We start from the raw sequence: 20,567 nt of genomic DNA on the forward strand, positions 1-20,567 counted from the left end.
GAGCACAACACCTGCCACTTTGTCCACTGAAACCACCTTCTCTGAGGATCTTGTAGCTGTTCATGATAGGGGAGTGATTACAGTATGAGGAGGCCTGGTAGCAGGAGCTGTAACTTTTTGCAAAGAAAAAGGCATGTTTCTGCTATTTCACAAGACTTTGTTACTTGAAATGATAAGTAGTTTGTCACAGGCAGTCAAGGAAAACCGAGATAATTTTCTGAATTCCATTAATAATATGCAATTTCTAGTTAGGGAATAAACTTTTAGTCAAGAAGTAATTTTTGCCTGCTTCAGAACAAAATAACAGTTGGAGAGATGTTTTACTTTGAATAAGTGTATCTGGTAATTTAAAATAAGTCAAAGTCTATTTGAGATCTTAGGAATATAACTACTAGTTGCTAGCACAAATTGAAAAAAATACAGCTTTTAGAAATATATATGAGAGAAATTTAAAAATGCTAATTAAATAAGAAACTGGACTCTTGGAAGAAGCTCTGCTTAGACTCCAGTATCACAAATAAGAACCCAATTACAGCTTTGATGCAAACGAGTCTGTAGCAGCAGTGTGTCAAGTCTGAGTCATGGTTTTTTCATTTACTTACTTAATCCCCTTCTGCACTTTTAAGCTGATGATTGATTGTTAAACTAGTGGCTTAGGCTTCCCTTCTTTTCAGCTATTTTTCTTCATGAAAAAGCTTAGTAACTCATTTTTGTTTAACCTAAGGCGCATGTGGTTTGCCTGCCCATCATCTGCAGTAAGATGGTATGATGACCACTGTATACGATGGCAACCAATAACCATTTCAGTACAAAACTTTGAGTCTCAGTGGAGTATTTAAATGGTTGGACTTGAATGACTTATCGCAGACAGTATAAAAAAAAAAAAAAAAAAAAAATCCAAAAATCCGTTCCACATTTTTCTAATCTTAGCTTCTATGTTCACAATTTCTGGAGTCACTAAATTTATTAATTGTCTCCTTGAACCTTTCTGATATGTTTTGTGGGGGTAAATTTTGAGGTAGCCCTGGAAATTCAGCTTAATTTGTGTCAGTGTCACCTAGAGTCTCTCTTGATTGTCCTACTCTCCCTTCTCCAAGGACTGTGGGACTAGGTGAGGTAATCTTTTCAAAAACGTTACAGATATGACTGTGTATCGTAGAGTATTTGGGGAGATACAAGTTTTCAGTTTTCAAGAAATCATAGGTAGTTTACAGTCACAGTAAGGAAGAGATCTAAAGAGTTACAATACCGGACAACCAGCTTTTGTCCTTTGGATTAGTGGTTGCTCCCAGTTGCAGTAGATGAATATAAAGAAGGATGATATCCTCTAGTGTTGGGGAGCATGTGTGATGTCCTGCCTCTGATCTGTAAGACTGTATAGGCATCTATAAGCTAGTTTTTTGGATATACCTCAAACCATGATGGGTTTTGGATGTGGAAGGCCTTCCACAAAGAAGGCTCTGATGATCACCTTGCTGTTTCATGGAGGAGTTTCACATTTTCTTCTCTGTAATAATTCAGGGTATCCTGGCTGGGTCAAACTGATGGCTGTGTCTGAACCAATGTTCTGGCTGGATGGTTCGGAGTCTTTTCTGGGAATAAAATTTGTGGCAGCGTGAGAACTGGGTTAGCTCATATTGGCTGTTGGAAATCTCCATGGATTTTTTACCATCTTCTCTGTTTTCTGGACAGCAACAGTAAATTGAGACAAACTTTCTGATGAGTTTATCTTTGTAAGGTAGCAAACATTTATATAAAACAGCCTAATTTTTCCCCCTTGGGCTTTGAGTTATAAACAGGTTGAAAAGCATTGAGGTGCCCGACTGGCTCAATTTCTGATGCAGCAGATTGGCTTTCCTTATCTTTTAGTTTTCTTCTGGCATTGAAATCTTTGAGTTGATAATCTGATTGATCTCCCCTGTCATTTCAAATGGGAGTTTTGTAATTAAGCTTCCTGAACTGCGCTGGTGCCAAGCAGCTGTCCCCATAAAGTGTTTGCTCTGATTGCAGACTGTCTTCTTTAAGGGATTTCCGGATGTATGGGGGTTTTGTTTTGTTTCAGCCTTTGCTTCAGTGATCTTTGGTATCAGTGAGGTTGTTTTGTGAGAGTAGCAATCCTTTTTTCCATCATGGTTCAAGATGAATATTAATAAAGTTTCTCTACTTAGGAGCTCTGTTTCGTGTCTGCCTGTGAAGTCTCCACTTGAGACTTCAAGTGGCTGTCCGGTATACACAGGACCTGACTATAATTTCTCTGTTAGAAGGGAAAATTAGCTGTGTGTACAGGCTGGGGTCGTTCAGTTTTGCTGTACGCAGTAAGATACACCATGGCCTGAGTTGCTCCTTTCTCAGCTCTTTCATGTCAGCCTCGCTGTTGCCAGGGAAGCAATGGAAGAGTTGCATTCCTGCCTGTCAATATGCTCCACTTTCTGTTAAGTTTCTCTTGTTACAAGTTTTTAGGCTCTTGCACATGCAAATGTGCACAGTTACAGTCAGTGCCCTAACCCCTGCGTTTTCCATCATTCCTTAGAAAAAGACCTATCTTAGGCAAATATATTAGATGGGGAACCTCTTTGCAAGGGAGTTTATTTGCTTCTGTAATTGTGTCTGTTAGTTTTAATAAGGTCCATGATCACTTATTTGTCAAAGACAGGTTTGGCAGTAGACATTGGGTAGGCTTCAGTTGCCTGTATTTTGTCATCTATTGCAGTCTGAGACACTAAGTTATGCTCTCTAGTCTTCAGCTGCCACTCAGCTGCGTGGTTTAGCTAATCCTAAATTAGAAGCCTACTTGTTGATCACCTTGAATAACTCCCTGGGTCTGCTGGCTGTATTGGCTAGTGGTGTAACACATTTGTTTGAACACATACATTATTGCCATTTCGTTGTCTTTTCATGTCGGGGTTTATCTCACCCATCTGCCACATGCAGTGTCAGATGTGGCATGGGTCTTCTGACAGAGGACTTCTGCTTGTTGAAGTAGCAGCTGACAGAATATGCAGGTATCCAGATGTGATATCTTAGGACATCTCAGATGGCACTGGTAAACCATAGGTAAACTGCTGAGTTCCATACTGTATTTCCTTTGACTCCAGTGGGAGTTTAGACACCTTGCTTGTATTTGGAAATCTAAATTGTAGATGTCTTTAATCCTTACCTGAATCCTCATATGTCACTGTACAGCAGTGCCATACAGTATGGGTAACTGTTCTGGTGTGAGATACACTGTGCATGTAGATGGCCTTGTAGACCACACATTTCTCGTATTAGTTACTTGTCTTTTGCTGTAGTGGCTTAAGCAACGTACTACATCCAAAATGTTTGCTTATTATATTTGCTCAGCATTCAAGTTGTATGAATGTTATCTCGATTGCAGAGTAAGCCTTTTCTGTTCTAGCCCCCTTGCTAACACATCATAATTAAATGGCAACAAAAATCCTCACCTTTGGCCATTTTGTTGATTGAGAAAATCTTAGTCTTTGATTCCATAACTAGTTATCTTATTTGTCTGGTTTGGTTTTGTTTGGAAATTTTTCTTTCTTTTCAAAATTACACAAAGCTATTGTAAAGAGAGTTAGAGGAGGATTGAATCAGTGACAGATGTAAATAATATGTATTCCCAAGTAACGGTAATCTGGTCATTGATTTAGAGACTCATATGCTTCATGTAGCATCTTGGATCAACGTAGTATTGGAAATTAAGGAGCGATGTAGTTTCATGATGAAAGAAGTCTGCAAGATGAAGCAGTTTCTAGCTCAGTCTTCTGAGTCTTAAGTCCTTTTTTTTGTTTTAATGTGCTTGTCCTGTGTAGTAATTCAAAAGGGAAGTTGAGCTGACTGCTGTTTGAAAAAGTGCTGAAAAGTATTGTGAGTGCAGATTTTTAATCTGTTCAATTTCCTACTTGATTTTTTTTTCCAAAATACCTTCCTGCCTCTCCTCAGAAAGCTTCTTACTGATCATGTATAGGAGTTTGCAAAGGATACTCCTCCGTGGATGATAATATCCTTACAAAAACAACTTTTTATGTTTTCTGAAAGTGCGATGGGATTTAATGTTCTGACCTGGCGTTCACTGCAGCCGCCTGGCCCTGCCTTGCCTTCCCGGGGGTTTATCTGCAACACTTTTCTGCTCCAGTCCAAGAGCAGAGGAAGCCGCTTGTAAGGAATTGTAGTATTTAGTCAGTCCTCAGGGGCCGGGTTTAGTGCTGAGCAAGTAGGGGAACTTTTTTGTAAGCCTTGCAGCTCCTTGGATTTTGAGTATTAGTCCCTAATATTCTGTGTCAATTCACCTTCCTTTTTGTGTGCATTGTTGTCTTTGGTTGTGAATTATTTTATCAAAATAACCAAAATAAAAGTGTTAGTGATTTCTGCCCCCCCTTATGCTTCAGGAAAGTAAAATGCTTTTAAGGCCTAACTTCACTTACTGTCAGGTATTACTTAGTTGTTAATTAGCTGGTAGCTATGTCCAGATTTCCACTGAAATTAAGATTCTCTGGTGTAAGGCACTGTAAAAGAAAAATAAAAATACAGGCTACAGGTTTCTGAAGATGAAATTGTCGGGGATGACATCGCGGGTTTTGTGTGGAACAGTGTCAAGGAGCTGAACTTCAGCGTATGGTTTGACAGCGAAGCTAAGCTGATTAGCAGGAGTTGAAAGGGCTAATTCCTGGCACCCGCTCCAGGTCAGGAGTTTATGGCCCTCCCTGTACAGACACAGACGCTCCTCTGATCTTCCTCCTCACCCGCACGTGAGCTGGTTCAGTGAGGTAAACGGACAGAAAAGTATTAGCTTTTTGCTGTAGGGGAGAGAGGACACGGGATTGTCCCCTGCTGTGGCAGCAAGTCATTGGATCAGTTTGGCTGTTGGCAAACCACCCCTAGTAAGGCAAAAAGCAACAAATTGATGGAGGAGCAAATGGGGAGGACAAACAGCGGGGACCAGCAGAAATACAGAATATGTGTATATATATACACACCCTGTGCGATTTCATGCGTAGTTTGTTAATTTTGCCTATTTAAAATGTGCAAATAAGATAAATTTTATTAGTTCTAGATAACCATCTGCTGACTGTTGCTTTAAGTCATGCTCTCGCTAAACTGCTACTGTGTGGCTATCTCATTATTTGATTTTATAGAATAGAAAAGGTTGAATTAACAGCTGCTCTGAAGGTAATGCAGAGCTGTGTGTTTTCTGTTATCCCCAAATAAGCTGCTGGATATAACACAGTAAAAAGAAATTACATAAAGCTTAGGACTTCTGTAGTACTTTTTATATTAATGTATATATATGTATAAATATTTACCGTAAATGTGAGAAATGGCACACAAGAAATATATTTTACCTTTTGGCAGTTTTGTATGCTTTTGTGTAACTGAGTGAGTGAAGTAATATCAGGAGAATAAGAGGAGAATGGAGAGTTTAATGGAACTTTAAGGCTAAAACTAAAACCAAACCCTCCTTAGTTAGGAAGCTGTTAACTCTATAAGGGTTCTGTGACTTGGGACTTTTAGAGAGGAATCGCATTAACAAGCTGCTAACCAAAGCAGGGGCTGGTCTGGAAAAAAACCTTGAGATGCTGCCTGCTTAGACACTGCCCCAGTCTATTGTAATGCTGTTCCTGTACCTTTCAATATTTTCATTAATGATGTGGATGAAACAGTAGACTTATTAAATTTGTAGCTGCTATAAAGTAGGCTTAGAGGAGACTGCAAACATTTTAGAACTAGAATTAGAATTCAATGTGATCTTGAAAATTGAAATTATTGTCTTTTTCTTTTTGCTTTCTTTCTTTTTTTTTATAAGGGAGTTTGAGGGAGACAAAAGCGAAATCTCATTAGCTGCGGAACAGTCAGATACGCAAATAGAGCACAGGCTAGAACTTGCTGTGTAGCAGTTCTGCAGAAAAGGACCGGGATCATTAATGTGAGACTGTTGTGAAAAACAGGCACCAATTAGAATGTATAAGCAGAAGTATTGGGTATATGAGATACAAGGTATGTCAAGTAATTTTTCTTACTCAGCAGTGGCTGGCCCTCAGTTGTTACCTTTGTGAAGCACTTCAGAAATACGTAGTACGTGCAGTGTGTTACATACTTGTACACAGATTAGATTTGATACGTTGGATTGTATGACGGAGCAGTGTAAAAGTGTGGTAACACCCTACTGCATATATGCATTTTCACTTTCTGCACAGATGAATTCCAGTCTTCCGTTTCAGCTATTCAGGTCATTAGTTTCTCTGACTGTTGGTTTTTCATACAACAACTTACGTTTCAAGTCAAGTATTGTTTTTTCAATTTTTCTACGTTGTGAAAGTGTGTTTAACTTGAAAACTCATTGTTCGTGTTTTCCACCTTCTGTGCTGTCTTACCTACTTTATCTGTCTTTATTCAATTAGTGTGACATATTCTAAGAATCATTTCACCTGAGCATTTAATTCATATCTTATGTCATAAGATCTAAGGATATAAAGTGATTCATGTGCCAGAAAAGTATAAGAAATTATAATCATCAGAAAAAATATAAGCAATTCTTTATGTTGTGTGGTGCTTTTTAGCATGACACAAGTGTATTCACAGTTGTTAAAAATATTCTGTATCTGTGAATATAACTAAATTAATGTTGTGTTTCCTAACTTACAAGAAAAATGAATGGAATATTTGACAGCAATATTTTCACTTTAAAATGCGAGGCGGTTTTGTTTTGTTGTTTTAATGTGAGTTTGTTTTGTTTTGGTTATTTTTAGTGTGAGAGGAAGATTCACAGCTTATACATAGTTTAACAAGAAAGTTAATACCAACTGTTTAATGAAACCTATGTAACTGCCTATGTACAAAGCTTTCAAAAGCGGAAGTGAAGTAAAATGCAATTACAGTATATTTACATCCCTTTAAATGCCTGCTGTAGCATTTCTAATACAGCTGTGCAGGTTAGAGTAAGAGAGGAAAAAACATTGCAGCATTTCAGAAAGCACCATAAGCTCTGGAATACAACTTTACAAAAATGGCAGCACTGCGACTTGCGGACTTTGACTGGGTAGGCATGTATGTGATTAAGACTGCAAGAAATATCATTGCTGTGGTGTCTCGGCGTGGCAGCTCAATAAAGACACAAAGCTGGCAGTCAGAGCTGCACAGTCCAGCTTTCTCAGAGAGATTCAAGCGTCTGTAACCACTGCCTAGCATGGAGGGAAACTCCTCTGGAGACACAGGTGTAGCGGTTTCCTAGACGTGAGTTGGGTTAGCCACCTGAAATGAGGTGTGGGGGCTTTTCTAATCATACTTGTAATATCCTAAATAAACTATCCCTTTTGTATATGCCAGATTTTTAAAAAATATCCACGTAGAAGATTTAAAAATATTTTGATTATATAACTGCATTTCATCTCTGACCAGATTAGTGAAATCTCTCTCCAAGTCCTACATTTTGTTGTGTAGTAGCAAACTGGTCTGTGCTCGTGGCTGGAAGGCCCCAAAATGTTTTTGCTTCCCAGTTTATAAAATAGTACAACACTGGTTTATATGTAAAAAATGTAAAGAAAAGATGGAGCATATAGGTTTTGCCCCTTTTTGTCATGGCATCAAAGATTATTTGCTTGGTAGTGTGAAAATGACATGACACCACTGTATCAACTATATTCTCTCTGTTGTCTCTCTTTACTAGTGGACTTTTAGAACTGATTATAAATTTATTATCGCCATATCTCATGTACTTAAGAGTTAGTCCCTACAATTATATTTACCTCCTGGGCATCTTTGTTTATACAGATAATTTACAAGATAGTTACAGTTTCTTGTAGGAGTTCTGCAGCTTTAGATATAGAAGAAAACCCCAGCACCTAATATGTTATGATTTTATTTTTATTTCACAATTTAATTTCCTACATACTTTACTGTAGGACAAAGAGTGTCTTTTTTCTCCTAAACTTCATCTTGTTCATTTTTACAGTTCCTTGATACTATTATCAAACTGATTTTTTTATCCTTAATAGAAAAGGATCAGTCCTACAATTTCTCCCTTTAGAAGAGCAATACTATAGAACACATTATTTTATTTGGTTATTAGTAAGTTCTGCTTTCTTGAAAGCACATGAAGAATAAACTTTCAAAATACTGGAAGCTGAAAGGATAATTCACAACTGGCAGGGCCCAAGAATAGGTGTTCAGTAGTATCTCCTACAGTACTATGTGAGTGATGGCTTTCTCATGCTCATGTTTATAAGCTAAAATGCTGTAAATACTCTAAGGACTTTCTTAAACTTTAATTATTGTGATGATATTTCATATTATGTTGGTTTCGTTTTAAATATGTTTAATAAATATGGCCTGATTATGCCATCATTGACTTTGATGTTTACAATTAAGAAACTTTTTGAATTAATTCTGATCTATACTAATATATTTAAAATCAGAATTAAACACATACTACACCAAAGAATTCTATAGTTATACACATTCTCAGTCTTTAATTGACTGAGGCCCTTCTAACAATACTACTGTATTGTATGACATTTGCTGTTAAGTAACAGTAGGATTTTTACAGTCTGAATTTAGTCCATATTTTTGAACACATGAAGTATTTGAATCTCAGCAGACTGCATATGTATTTTTTAAATCTGTCACTATTAGCATTTTGCTTATGATATTTATGAAAAGGGCAAGTGATTGCATCTCAGCTTCATTTTTAATTTTTTTTACTTTTGCCTTTCCAGAGATTTAAATCAGTTTCCTGTCTTTCCTCAGTAATAAAAATGGCATTCCAGTCTGAACCTCTTCTCCAAAGCACAGAGTCACAGTAAAAGGATTTATTATTTTCATTATACTAGTGCAACTGTGCTAAAGTAGTTGCACTCTATGGTGCATCGAGTGATTTGGGATCTTAATCCAGCAATACTGTCCCTCTGAGTAGAGATACTTGGATATTTTTTAATGGATTTGGAGGCAGGCAAAAATAGTGACGTAATCAAAATTTTTTATATAGTTGTACTCGTTTCAATAAGACCTTAGTTAGAAAATTTTTCAGGTGTTGGATGGGATTTTTGCTTAGGAAGAGAGAATTACCCCAGCAGAAGTAGCAAAGAGATTAGTGGTAAGGGTGCTGCCCGTGACAGAGGAGAGCTGGGCTCCTGTCCTCCTCCACCTTAGCCAGAGGGACCGGAGCTGCTGCTGGGAGAGGTCCCAGGTCCCCAGGCTGTCTGTGGGCTGTTACGGGTTTCATCTCTCTATCCGCTCTGTACAGATCGTATCATGTGTATGAACCCTAAAAAATACAGTCTTATGTCCATGCCACTGAATAAAATACATCATCCTGTTTGCTCCTGATGCCAAAAGGAGAAGCCCAGGACTTTTCCCCGGAGGACTGAGAATGAGTGCCTCCTTGCTTATTTGAGTGGATCGCCTGGGGTGCCTGCTGGCCTCTGAACTACTCATGTGTGGTTTTTGCAAGAGTTTTTTGTCAGTAGCCAAAATTTTGCCAAGGAGCATGCTCTGAGTGAATAGTATGATGGAGCCGTGCCCTTACCCTGGTTTGTTTATGAGTGTAGACTTAGCCAGAGAACAGGTATTGGTAATAAAGAAACTCATTTGGGCAGATGGAGAGAGATAATTAGTACCTGGCATGTTCCAGGTAAATGCTTTAGGCACTGGATTAAACGCTAGTTTAGGAAATCCTGGTACCTGCGCTAGTAGTTTATACAAGGATTGAGGTGCTCCACCTGTTGACTGGATAAGCAGTGATTTTTCAGAACTTGCTTCTGTGGTGTTTTTTTGGTTGATTGGTTGGTTGTTTTCTCTTCTTATTTTTTCTCTTTTCTAGTTTGGTAACAGGGAGAAAAAATAGGGATTTTCTCTTGTGGCCTTATTTGGTATTTTGTGTACACTTTCCTGGAAAAACTATGGCAAAAGATTGCTATGGCAGTTTGTTGCAGAGACATCCTCTCTTGAAGAAATTGGCAGGTGCTAATCTCATCCGCAGAATAATTATATATGGAATTTTATTCTAGAATAATCTTTCTTCCTGCCGTCTTTCAGGCAGGGTCACCCCATAGTTGAGCAACAGAACCTGGAGTCAGGGCATGTGGGTTCTGCTCTGGTGATTTTCTTTGGCTGTGAGCTCTGTTTCTCTGTACATCACTTCGGAAGTAATATGTGCAGAGGCATGACTTTTGTGGATAGTTTTGTGACCCAGATCCAGGAGCAAAAAAGAAGTGTTGTTAATATCACTACCGTCATTTGACATTCAAAATGCAAAGTGCCCTGCTCATAATAATTTGTTTATTGCAGTGATAGGCAATGGCACAAGTTAAGATGCAGACTACAGCAAACCTCTCCGGACCTACCATGTCCCCTATGGTGCTACCCCTACCAGTAACAACTACAAATACACTGGGTCTGCCGTCCTCAATGAACGGATCCATTTCGGAATCAGCTGCCAGCTGTAGCAGTCCTACTGCCAGCCTTGTGGATCCTGCGCCTTCTAGCAACTCATCAGGTAAGTTGGTCCAGGTTATTTTCCTTGGTGTTCAAATGAATGTTTTTGATGACTTGTTAATTTAAAAAAAAAAAAAAAAAGTTAGGTCTTAAAGAGGATTAAAATAAAGAAAAAAAATCCCATAGAAAAATATTTTGGCTAACTAGACTGTTTACTAAGTTAAGTTTCTTTAAATGAGCTTAGACTTACAGTGAAGTGTTGATCAATGATATAAAAGCTCAGAAAAGAACATGTCTATTTTGTCAAATTCTGAGCGTATCTTTTATAGAGAAGTTTTAGTGGTGCAGGAAGGTCTCCAAGTGTATTTCTCTTCCCTAGAACAGAATGTCTTCAGACTGCTTGGCAGTATTTGGTGTTTCCTTTGTAGCCTAATAAATGCTGTAGTTCCTATGCTGAACTGGGTATAAAATACAGAAATGTTATCCTAAAAAATTAAGCAAGAAATGACAGTGTGTGTTAGGGATAAATACAAATAAGTTGAAAAAGAAATAGCAGAAAGTTAAAAAATAATAAGGCAGTATACATGAAGTAAGTAGTGTAAGAAAAACAGAACAAAATCCTTAAAGGGGGGGAAAGGTGTTTTTTGGGAGTGCTCTGGGAGTGACTTCATTATTGTGAGAGAAGTCTGAAACACTGGGAAGAAGCAGGGAGAGGCAAGTGGGGACTACAGGGTTTCATCTGCTATATATATCTTGCAACTCTTATGCTATCCACTTCTGCTTCAAAGTGTCGAGAAACCATTCTGAAAGAGTAGTAAATTCCTGGAACCAGTGTACTCCTGACAGTAAACTTTGGTGACATAGAAAATGTAGCATGTGTATATGTCCTCCTACACTGTCATCTTTTATAGAGGCATTTTGGAAATAAATAGTTGTGTTTTTTTAAATTGCATGTAATCAAAATGGTTATTGTAAAATGCATATTCTCATATGATTAATAAGTAAATGGTATTTAAACATTGTATTTAGCATATGTGCAAAAATTATTTTTTAGCCAAAGTATTTTCTTTTCTAAGCATGCTGCTGCTTTTGCAAAGCTTTGCGAAGTTGTGAAGAATACATTTCTCCACAAAAACTTTACAGACTCTTTATTTACAGCTCCTCTCCAAGATAACATGGCAAACCCCAAAGAGAAAACTCCAATGTGTCTGGTAAATGAGTTAGCCCGTTTCAATAGAATTCAACCCCAGTATAAGCTTCTGAATGAAAGAGGGCCTGCTCATGCCAAGGTAAGGTCACAGTTCCAGGTGATGAGCCATACCTTAAATGCTGAACAGATAATGTCATGGTCTGGATGAGTGTGCTTGTCAAACACAGCCACATTTCTAGTGTAAGGGGTTTCTTACTGTTCTTTATTTTGCTTTCTTTTTTTTTTTACACTTTCAGAAAGTATGTCTGTATTTCTGTTGAAGCCCTGTAGATCATTTTGTACCTTACTTTGACTTCCACCTTTGAGTTTATATTTGTTGGTCTCTATAAAGACCTTGTGAAGGTCTTTCCAGGGTATCACCACCCTTTCTTAATCATTATGGAGCGTTTGCTTTTTAAGCTGCATGAATCCTTCTCCCCAGTCGGCGTGCCTCTGATAACTACCTCTGCATTTGTTTCATGGTAGTGCAGATGACAACAAAGCTAGTTTGTGTCATTTTTTAAAGGGCTTATTGATATGATTCTGTGTCCGTAAAGTTGATTGCATTGATACCGTAACTTTGGATCTTGCATTATAGGGCACAAACTTTATTACTGTTCTTTCCTTTAAATTCTGTGCAACTTTAAGATTTATGGTGATATTAAGACTCCTAATATGATTACAGCATTAAAGTTTCTAGTGAACTGACAGGTAATTCTGGTCAGTTCTCATATCAATTTGGATATCCAACTTCATTTCATAAGTACAAATTAGGCTGCTTTCGAATAATGGGGAACACAGAGGGATATTCTCATGATAATAATTTTCAGATGTAATTTTAAATTTCCTCCCTAGTTAGGAGCAATCTGAGGGAGGAGAAAAAACCTGAAAAACTCTGAGAGAGACAATGGTGTAATTAATAGCTGCTTTGTACTCAGTATTTCTAGAGTGGCAAAACTGTGTAAGACAGTGGGGTCACACCGCAGATTAGCATCAGTTTCAGCTAGTCGTGGGCTGTCTCTGCCATTGCACCTTGTTTCTCAGTTGCACGTTATGTTGTCAACTAGCTCAGAGTTGATGCAAATCACTGACTTTCTGGTTTGGCTGGTGTTCATGCATCCTTTATGCTGGTGGAAATTAAGTCAGCAGGTGCAGGGCTGCAGAGAATCAGCAAGCTTTTAGGATCCCTCATTGCGAATAGAAATTGAAGTGTTATTCCCCTTCCTGGAGGCATTTGGCACCACAGGATACACTGGTTGGTTGGTTTTAGGTTGCGGCATGTTAAATCTGTTGCGCTTTCTGTAACTTTTCACTGTTGTGTTGTATATTTATTTTGTTACCTTTTTTCCATTATTGTGAAATAAGAAGTGCTTTGGTTGTACCAAAAGGTGTGGGTTTGGCTGCTCATATTCCTTAGCAGTAAAGAGATTTGAGTTACATTACATTCTTACTATACTTTAAATTTTGGCAGGATAAGAAATAGTTCACGTATATTTGTTATTACTTTTGAAGGAACTAATATCATTGAAATGACTTGAGCCTGCATTAGCTGCACTTTTGAAAGCCAGACTTTCAATCAATTTCTTAATTTTTCATTTTTTCAATTTATTTCTTATTATTTTTAATTACACTCATAGTGGTCAAAAAAAAAAAGATATGTGCTCCATAGGCTCAGAAGAATATTGTCTCATTTTGACCTGTGCAGCAAATGAGAAAAACAAAGGAGAGAAGGGGATGAAGATCAAGGGTGATATTAATAAGATTATGCAGACTCATGTACCTTTGACCTATGAAAAGCAGAGACATAGAAATTATTATGACTGTGTTAGCAGTTTAGTATGATGTCTGGCTAGTAATATGGTGATATACCTGATACAATATGTGAAACAGAGCTGAGTTGGTCCTAGAAAGCATGACCTGAAGGGTGTAATGCTGCTGCTGCTGTTTGCCATTTAAGGAGCGTCTCACGTTGCTTTCCTCCTACACATACTCTGTTCCTGTCCACTAGTGGTTTTCATGATTTTCAGAGACATGCTCTACAAGACAGCTGTCTGTGTCGTGACCACAAATGCTAGTAAATTTTTATATCCTTTTTTCTAGTTGTCTCTGGAAAGTAAGTTTTGACAATTGGGGTGAAATGGGAACCTAGAAACAGCGGAGCTGAGAGAGAAGTGGTGCTTCCTGACAGTGCCGTTAGGGTTTCTAGGAGTCTGCCCTCCAGGTGGATTCTTCATCATAAGAAAAATCAGAAAGTCTTTGTTAGCATAAACGACGTTTGCAAGTACATTAGTCAGGTTGATCATTTCTTCTGTGCTTCTATGACAATGGCATCTCAGGAGACAAATTTAAAAGAAATAGTGGCAATAGAAAGTGGGTGGTGGTACAGAGAAGAGAGAAAGGGGTAAGGGATGTAGCACTTCAAAAGGCCAGGAAGGAGGAAAGTTCTACATGCAGAAAAAGTGAGGAGGAAAGAATTGCCAGAGCTAAGGGAGACTGACCTTACGAACACAGCAGAGTGAAAACAAGCACAAAGCGCGGTGGCCTTTGCATTTCTGCTCTCTAGCCATCAGGTAAATTAGGTTGGATGTAAGGAATACAAACTTCCTTAGAAAATTGGTGAGAAATGCCTCTCAATCCATAGCAGAACTGTCAACTCCGGTCTTGCAGAACTTGAGTATTTCATTGACTGCTCCAGATTTTGATTTTAGACAGTTTTATTCCTTTAATTAAATTCCCGCCTACTACTGTGTGTCGTTTTTTGCAGGAGTTTTTCTCTCAGGTGGGCTAAGTGAGAAGGTTAGAGCTCTGGCTATGGAAATTTACTGAGCAAGCCCTTTATTATCTAGAATTCCTGTTTATTGCTCTAGGCACTATGAGGAGAGTTATAAGTAGATAAGTAGCCATTATTCATCATATTTTTATTGAAATTCAAGATTATTCTCCTCCTATAAAAATACTACACTGATACTATCTTGCAAAATATAAAATACATAAGCTCCAGATCCAGAAATCGAATTTCAGTTCTTCTAGTAACAAGGATGTATGTTTATAGATACTTTATATAATTATGGGTATTTAGCTCTAATACCCAGCTTAGCTTTCAGGTGGGGGTAGGGTTTGACAGACAGCAAAATTAAGAGACTATTTCTCTCTTCCCCCTTGTCTGTGAGGAAATTGTCATGACTGCTGGGGAGAAAATGACATGGTGATAGGAACTGTGATACTGGGACTTGCACTGTGCTTCTGAAAACTACAGTAGGCCAAAACTCAAGCCTGTAATTAAGACACAAGTATGTATTTATAGCATTCAGTTCATATGCACTGTGTGCATGTGTATAGGGCTGAGTTGGGAGGCACATACGTACTTGTGTTCAAGTGCTTGTTTGCAAATACATGCTAAATGAAAATATATGTAAAGGCAAATTTAAAGGTTGCCCATCATGCCCATTTCTAGATACCTGGTCCCGGATCTAGCAAGTTTAAATAATTTTAAAAATTATAGAGCAAATAACTATCGGAATGAAAATTTTACTTTATATACTGCTCACACTAATATGTAGATTTCTTTATGTTGCCTCAAGTAAGTTAGTCTGTATTCTGAGGTAGGTATATCTTAGTTTACTGTGTATATCTGACTATCAAATCCTGCCTTATATGTATGGAATTGATATGGAAAAGACATTGAGTTCTTACTCTTTCTCCTCTCGTTCTTAGACGCTCAAATTTAAACAGAACATGTACGTATCGTACAGAAGATAGACTCTATCTAATATCTTAAATATACGTTGAGTTTTATCTTCACGACTTGCACAGCATAGATACTGCTTGAAATAATCCTTTATTGCAGATTTTGAAATATATGTTTTTTATCAGTAGTCCGTTTCTGAACTCTGAATTTTTACAGTTCCTCTCTTCACTATAGAGTCCACATTAAAGAACTACAGTTTCATTCAAAAAGATAATACTTCTTTTCTTTCTTACTTTATATCTTTGAACTTATTTGAGTTGTGACTCTGCCCTAACAATACACATTATTTTCAGAAATCAGGTTGTGTGAGAAATTCTTTCACTGGGTAAAACTATTTGGGCCAAATTCTCCACTGCCTTGAAGAGTGTGCAGTCGTTTATATCCATTCAGAATTATTACAAAATTACTGGTTTTTCTTAGTAGCATTCTTTACTTGTTTTCTACAGGTAAAGTGACTAAACCTGTTCAAATGTGTGAAGAAATGTGGTCTTAACTGACCTGTATATAGTCTTCCAAGAGCAGAGGATCAGTGTGCAGTTATTATTACTTGGTTTAAACGTTATTCTGTTCTTTGATAGTTGACATCAACTTTATCCTATTTTACTTTGTCATTTGAAAGGCCAAATGTTGCCCACTGATAAGGACTCACTGATCTCTGTAAGAATCAGATATGTTACCTGGGAGTTGAATATAATGGAAAGAGAGCATGGTTTCTCTTCAGCCCTGGAAGTTTTTATACAGATTGGCCTAATCCACAGTGATAATCTTGCCAGTGTTTACCTGTTCTTTGTCTTTGAAGATGTTCACAGTGCAGCTGACTCTCGGAGAACAGACATGGGAAGCTGAAGGAAGCAGTATTAAAAAGGCCCAACATGCTGCTGCTAGCAAAGCATTGAATGAAACTACCCTTCCCAAACCAACGCCTAGACCACCCAAAAATAACGTTAACAATAATCCAGGTATGACATTTTCCTCTGTGTGTTAAATCTTGAAGTGTTGGAATATTATACCACTAATAAATAAATTTAACAAGATATAGGTTAAGTTGGAGGATGAGAATCAACATAGCTGTCTTATAGGTATGATAGTATAATGAAGAATCTCTAGTGAGTTTGCACAGGAGAATTTTTAATGTGCACACCTGAAATGGTTGAACTGTAAGTGAATATATTATTTAGATAAGGCTCAGATGTATACAGAGTGATTGTATGTGATCAACAGCAGACAGACAGGACAACACCAGATTGGACTGACCATTATTACCATAGTAAAACATTTTTCCCAAAGAGTTATTTTAGCTAATTTTCCAATGAAGTTAGAAATTTTATCCAGTCCAATCCTGTGAAATTGCATCTGTGGTGTAAATAAAAGGTCAGGATTTGGCATGAGAACTTTGACAGGTAATTTCCTGCATTGTGAGTTTTCCTTCATAGCAACCTGTGCTTTCGACAAGCTTTCAGATGGCTTTAGAAACTGTTGTTTGAATAATAGAAAGAATGTATATTGGTGTCTTGCAGCCTTCATTTTGAGGTGTTACCTGTGAGTTGCCTTCTATGCATGCGACACCTTTTGAGGTACACATCTCAGCCATGTGCTCAGTGATCTGTTCTGTCTTGTTCGACAAAATAAATAAATAAATAAAATTCCTAACTTTATTTCAAACTAATATAAAAGGAAGCAAACAGTGAGAAAAAACAGTCATCTTTTCATTTTTTTTTTTCTTTTTTACACTATTCCCCCCCCTTTTTCCCCTTTTCCCTTCTTCCCTTTTTATTTCCCTCTGCCCCTCCTCCCCTTTTAAAAAAAGTCTTCTTCAGTCACTTTCTTAAAATGGAGTAATTTTGCAGTTAATCTTCTCTATGTTGGAAAAAAATCAGGAATAAGTTTCCTTTAGAGCTTGTGGGTATTATCCTGAGCATTAGCCATTAAGGTTTGTTTGAGAGTGGTGCGATAGTATTCTCTTGCTCCTTTGGAGATCAATACATTGCTTCTCCAGACCCAGGACACTGGTTTTGCCCTGTGTCCTTCACAGTCACTTGACTTTGGCTGTTTAGAAAGCAGGAGGCTCAGACCTCTATAAAAAGAGGTCCTGGGTTTGATTCTTGACATTGCAGAGTATTACTCAGCTTCTAGATTTTTTTGGCTTTGAGCATATTCTTAAAGGGAGAAGGTGATAACAAAAGAAATAGGCTTTAAGAGAATTCATTAGAAAATTGTATCACTTAACACTGTAATTTTGCTCTAAGAAAGGTGTATTGCATATGCCCAGGTGTCTTCTCATCAAAATGACATTTTACATTTTTATTATACAATTGAATTCATAGTCTTTCCTTGCTCTGGAAAATATAAAAATTGTTGTTGATAGAAGTTTTTGAATAAGTATTGCATAAAAATTTTCATCATTTGGCATATAAAGCCTCAGTGGCAGACTGGCAAATTCATCATAGCTGTTTTAAGGCTAGATTCATTTGAACCTCTTATGAAAATATTTTGAGACAATATTAATTCCTTTTTATTGGAATGTACATTTAGCTCATTTAGGATTTTCTTACAACAGTGCGAGTGGGGAATACTGTAGCTGAACATTTTATTTAAAAAAAAAATAATAAATGAAGTCACAGTGTAGCTTTTTATTTGGCATTTTGGAGACCATGCAAGTGGGCAAGTGCTGGCTGCTTTCTATTTTTGTATTCTGTGACCAGTAGATGGCTGTAGTGACAGTGATTTCCAGTAGTTGTATTTTCAGTTTGTTAGATCATTCCTGTTAGATCATTAGTTTTTAGTCATAGTCTTAAGTTTTCAAGTCTTGCAAATAAAACATTTTTTCTAACTTGTAAGATCACCAAATGACTGCAGTAGTGGCTATTACTGCTTGCTTGTTTCAATGCCTCTTTGCTCTATTTGTGTTTTTATTTAATGCTTTTCAGCAGGAAGAGACATTATTTTTTTATCTTTATAGTTTCAGAAAGTGTCATAATGTATTATAAGCACTTTGAAAAGATGAATAACCAGCTTGATTATAGCACTGACTTTCTCATTCATATGTGAAGATCAATCTACTGAAACTGCATAGAGAATGCACTGAGATAAATGTTTAAATGTTCTTTTTCATTGCTTGTGATTAAGTTGGCATCTATATTCCGGTTTTTTAGAGAAACTGAAATGTCATTGTAGTTGCTTCGTTTTTAATTTAAGAGAAAAAAAATATCATGCAGCTCGCTCTTTGCTGCTCATCTCAGTCCTGCTTGTGTGTTTTGCAGTATTTGTGGTTTAAGTGCCTTACATGTTTTGCAGGCAGTATAACTCCAACAGTGGAGCTGAATGGTCTGGCTATGAAGAGAGGAGAGCCTGCCATCTACAGGCCATTAGATCCAAAGCCAATTCCCAATTATAGAGCAAATTATAATTTCCGGGGCATGTACAATCAGAGGTTTGTACTTTTTCTATTATTTGATGTTTTTTATCCTTTGCTTATCAATGTGTTCTAAATCTTTATGAACTTCCTAGGTTATTTCAGAGTAAAATAAAACTAAGACTTTTACTAAGGAGAGTCTCTGCAGCCTTATTTAGAAACACGCATAATCTCCTTCTAAAAGAAGACAGGTGCCCTAAGCATGTCACAAGAAATAAAGACATGTAAACCAACTGTTTCTATTTTTTTAATGTGCATACTGGAGTTACAGTCTACAGCCATGGCAGTGAGGAGGCAGAGCATTAACTTCAGAGAGAGGTTTTGCTTTTCTTTGCTGTTGTGTCATGTGATTAGAATCTTTATCATTAAAAATGAAGCACTCTTTTCTTAGAAATTGGATATAAAATTAGGAGGGCTGCATTTTGAAAATTGGCTTGAAACCATTCTCAGGTTTCTATTTTTTTAACCATTCTGCCTGGTCAACTATCTCAGTTCCTTAATCCTCAGTGTTTGGTTAGGAAAAATCCATCATTTCGCAGTTCAGAAACCTATATTCAGAGCCCTCCATCAATGCTGTTATTACTGTAGTAAGTTGGAGTGATCATTGAGAAGATGATATTCAGAATTTTGGTTTTAAACTATCAAATCCTTAAAGATTACAAAATTTGAAAATTTAAGTGGGTAGAGCAGTTTCCTTAACTGACCATCCAGATATTTCATTCTTCAATATGTTCTAAGTTTTTGAAACATCTTCATCTTTGGTATTTGTACAATTTTAGTCTAGATAGAAAAACTGTTCTAGCTCATTCTGAATTAAATGTAATTTGTATCTAATGCAACAGTCTGAGAGAAACTTAAGCTAATATATGTATTAATTTGCAATCCCAAACACTTCTTTCTCTGAGACAGGGGTTTTTCCCATTTTTCCTTATTTTTCTGCAGAGGAACTATATTAGATCAGGTCTTTTGGAGCTCCAAAAGTGATACCAAGTGTAATCTGTAAAATAAGAAAAAGGCAAAACAAAACAGGTCAGGAATTTCTAATAACGTGTTTTATCAGTGAAAAATGTTGCCTTTCTTATAAAGGTTTGCTTAATGGATTTCCTATTAATTTTTATACATCTCATAATTATCAAAAAGAATGAGGTTATGAACTCTGAAGAATCGCTTTGGTTCAAAACTGCTCTTTTATTAGAAATTGAATTTACAGCAATGTTTAAATATTAAGGGGTTTGCAATGAAAATGCAGCATTTCAGAATTGTCTAAGGAAAATATTTCAGTTGACTTAATCTTATTTTACTTTTCCCCAGATTTTTAAATCATGATAACTTTAGGGTTTTAACATTTCATTCTGAGGTGGTTGGTTGTTTTTTTTTTTTTGATAGCAACAATACCTAGAACTCTAAAAGACAAATAAACAAAAGTAACCTGGAGGAAAACTCTTTCGTTACTCTACAGAACAGTGCCTGATTATTGTATTACTTGTGTTATATTTCTAGTCAGTGCTGACCTGAGTCTCTGCTTACATATGTCATGGTTTAAAAAGCTAACTGTGATGCCTGAAATGAGTTTTGTTAATATTTAGAAAGCCTACATTTATTTGAATTGCTTTTATAATGAGATTAGTTCGACTAACAGATAAAAAGGCTAGGCTGGAAAAAATGCAAGCTAGTAAAAAACATAAAATGGGGAATTCTGGAATCTGAACTTAGTTACTGAAACATATTTGTGGAAGCAGAACCCCAAAATACTTAGCAGTTGCTAACATTTAATATTTTATTTCTTTTCA

The 20,567-nt window shown here is 36.9% G+C and overlaps 1 protein-coding gene across 3 annotated transcripts in view; it reads left to right on the forward strand.

The window, feature by feature from the left end:
* STAU2 (staufen double-stranded RNA binding protein 2) overlaps positions 1-20,567 on the forward strand; it is a 173,003-nt gene that overhangs the window by 8,636 nt on the left and 143,800 nt on the right. For all 3 annotated transcript variants that reach the window (XM_050890762.1, XM_050890763.1, XM_050890764.1), the window contains exons 2-5: positions 10,282-10,489; positions 11,587-11,717; positions 16,165-16,324; positions 18,660-18,795. In XM_050890762.1, coding sequence (XP_050746719.1) covers positions 10,291-10,489; positions 11,587-11,717; positions 16,165-16,324; positions 18,660-18,795 — 626 coding nt within the window. In that variant the 5' untranslated portion in view covers positions 10,282-10,290. The remainder of the gene's footprint in view (positions 1-10,281; positions 10,490-11,586; positions 11,718-16,164; positions 16,325-18,659; positions 18,796-20,567) is intronic.

This window comes from Gymnogyps californianus, chromosome 2, assembly GCF_018139145.2.
Source record: "Gymnogyps californianus isolate 813 chromosome 2, ASM1813914v2, whole genome shotgun sequence".
In the NCBI taxonomy this organism is placed as follows: domain Eukaryota; kingdom Metazoa; phylum Chordata; class Aves; order Accipitriformes; family Cathartidae; genus Gymnogyps; species Gymnogyps californianus.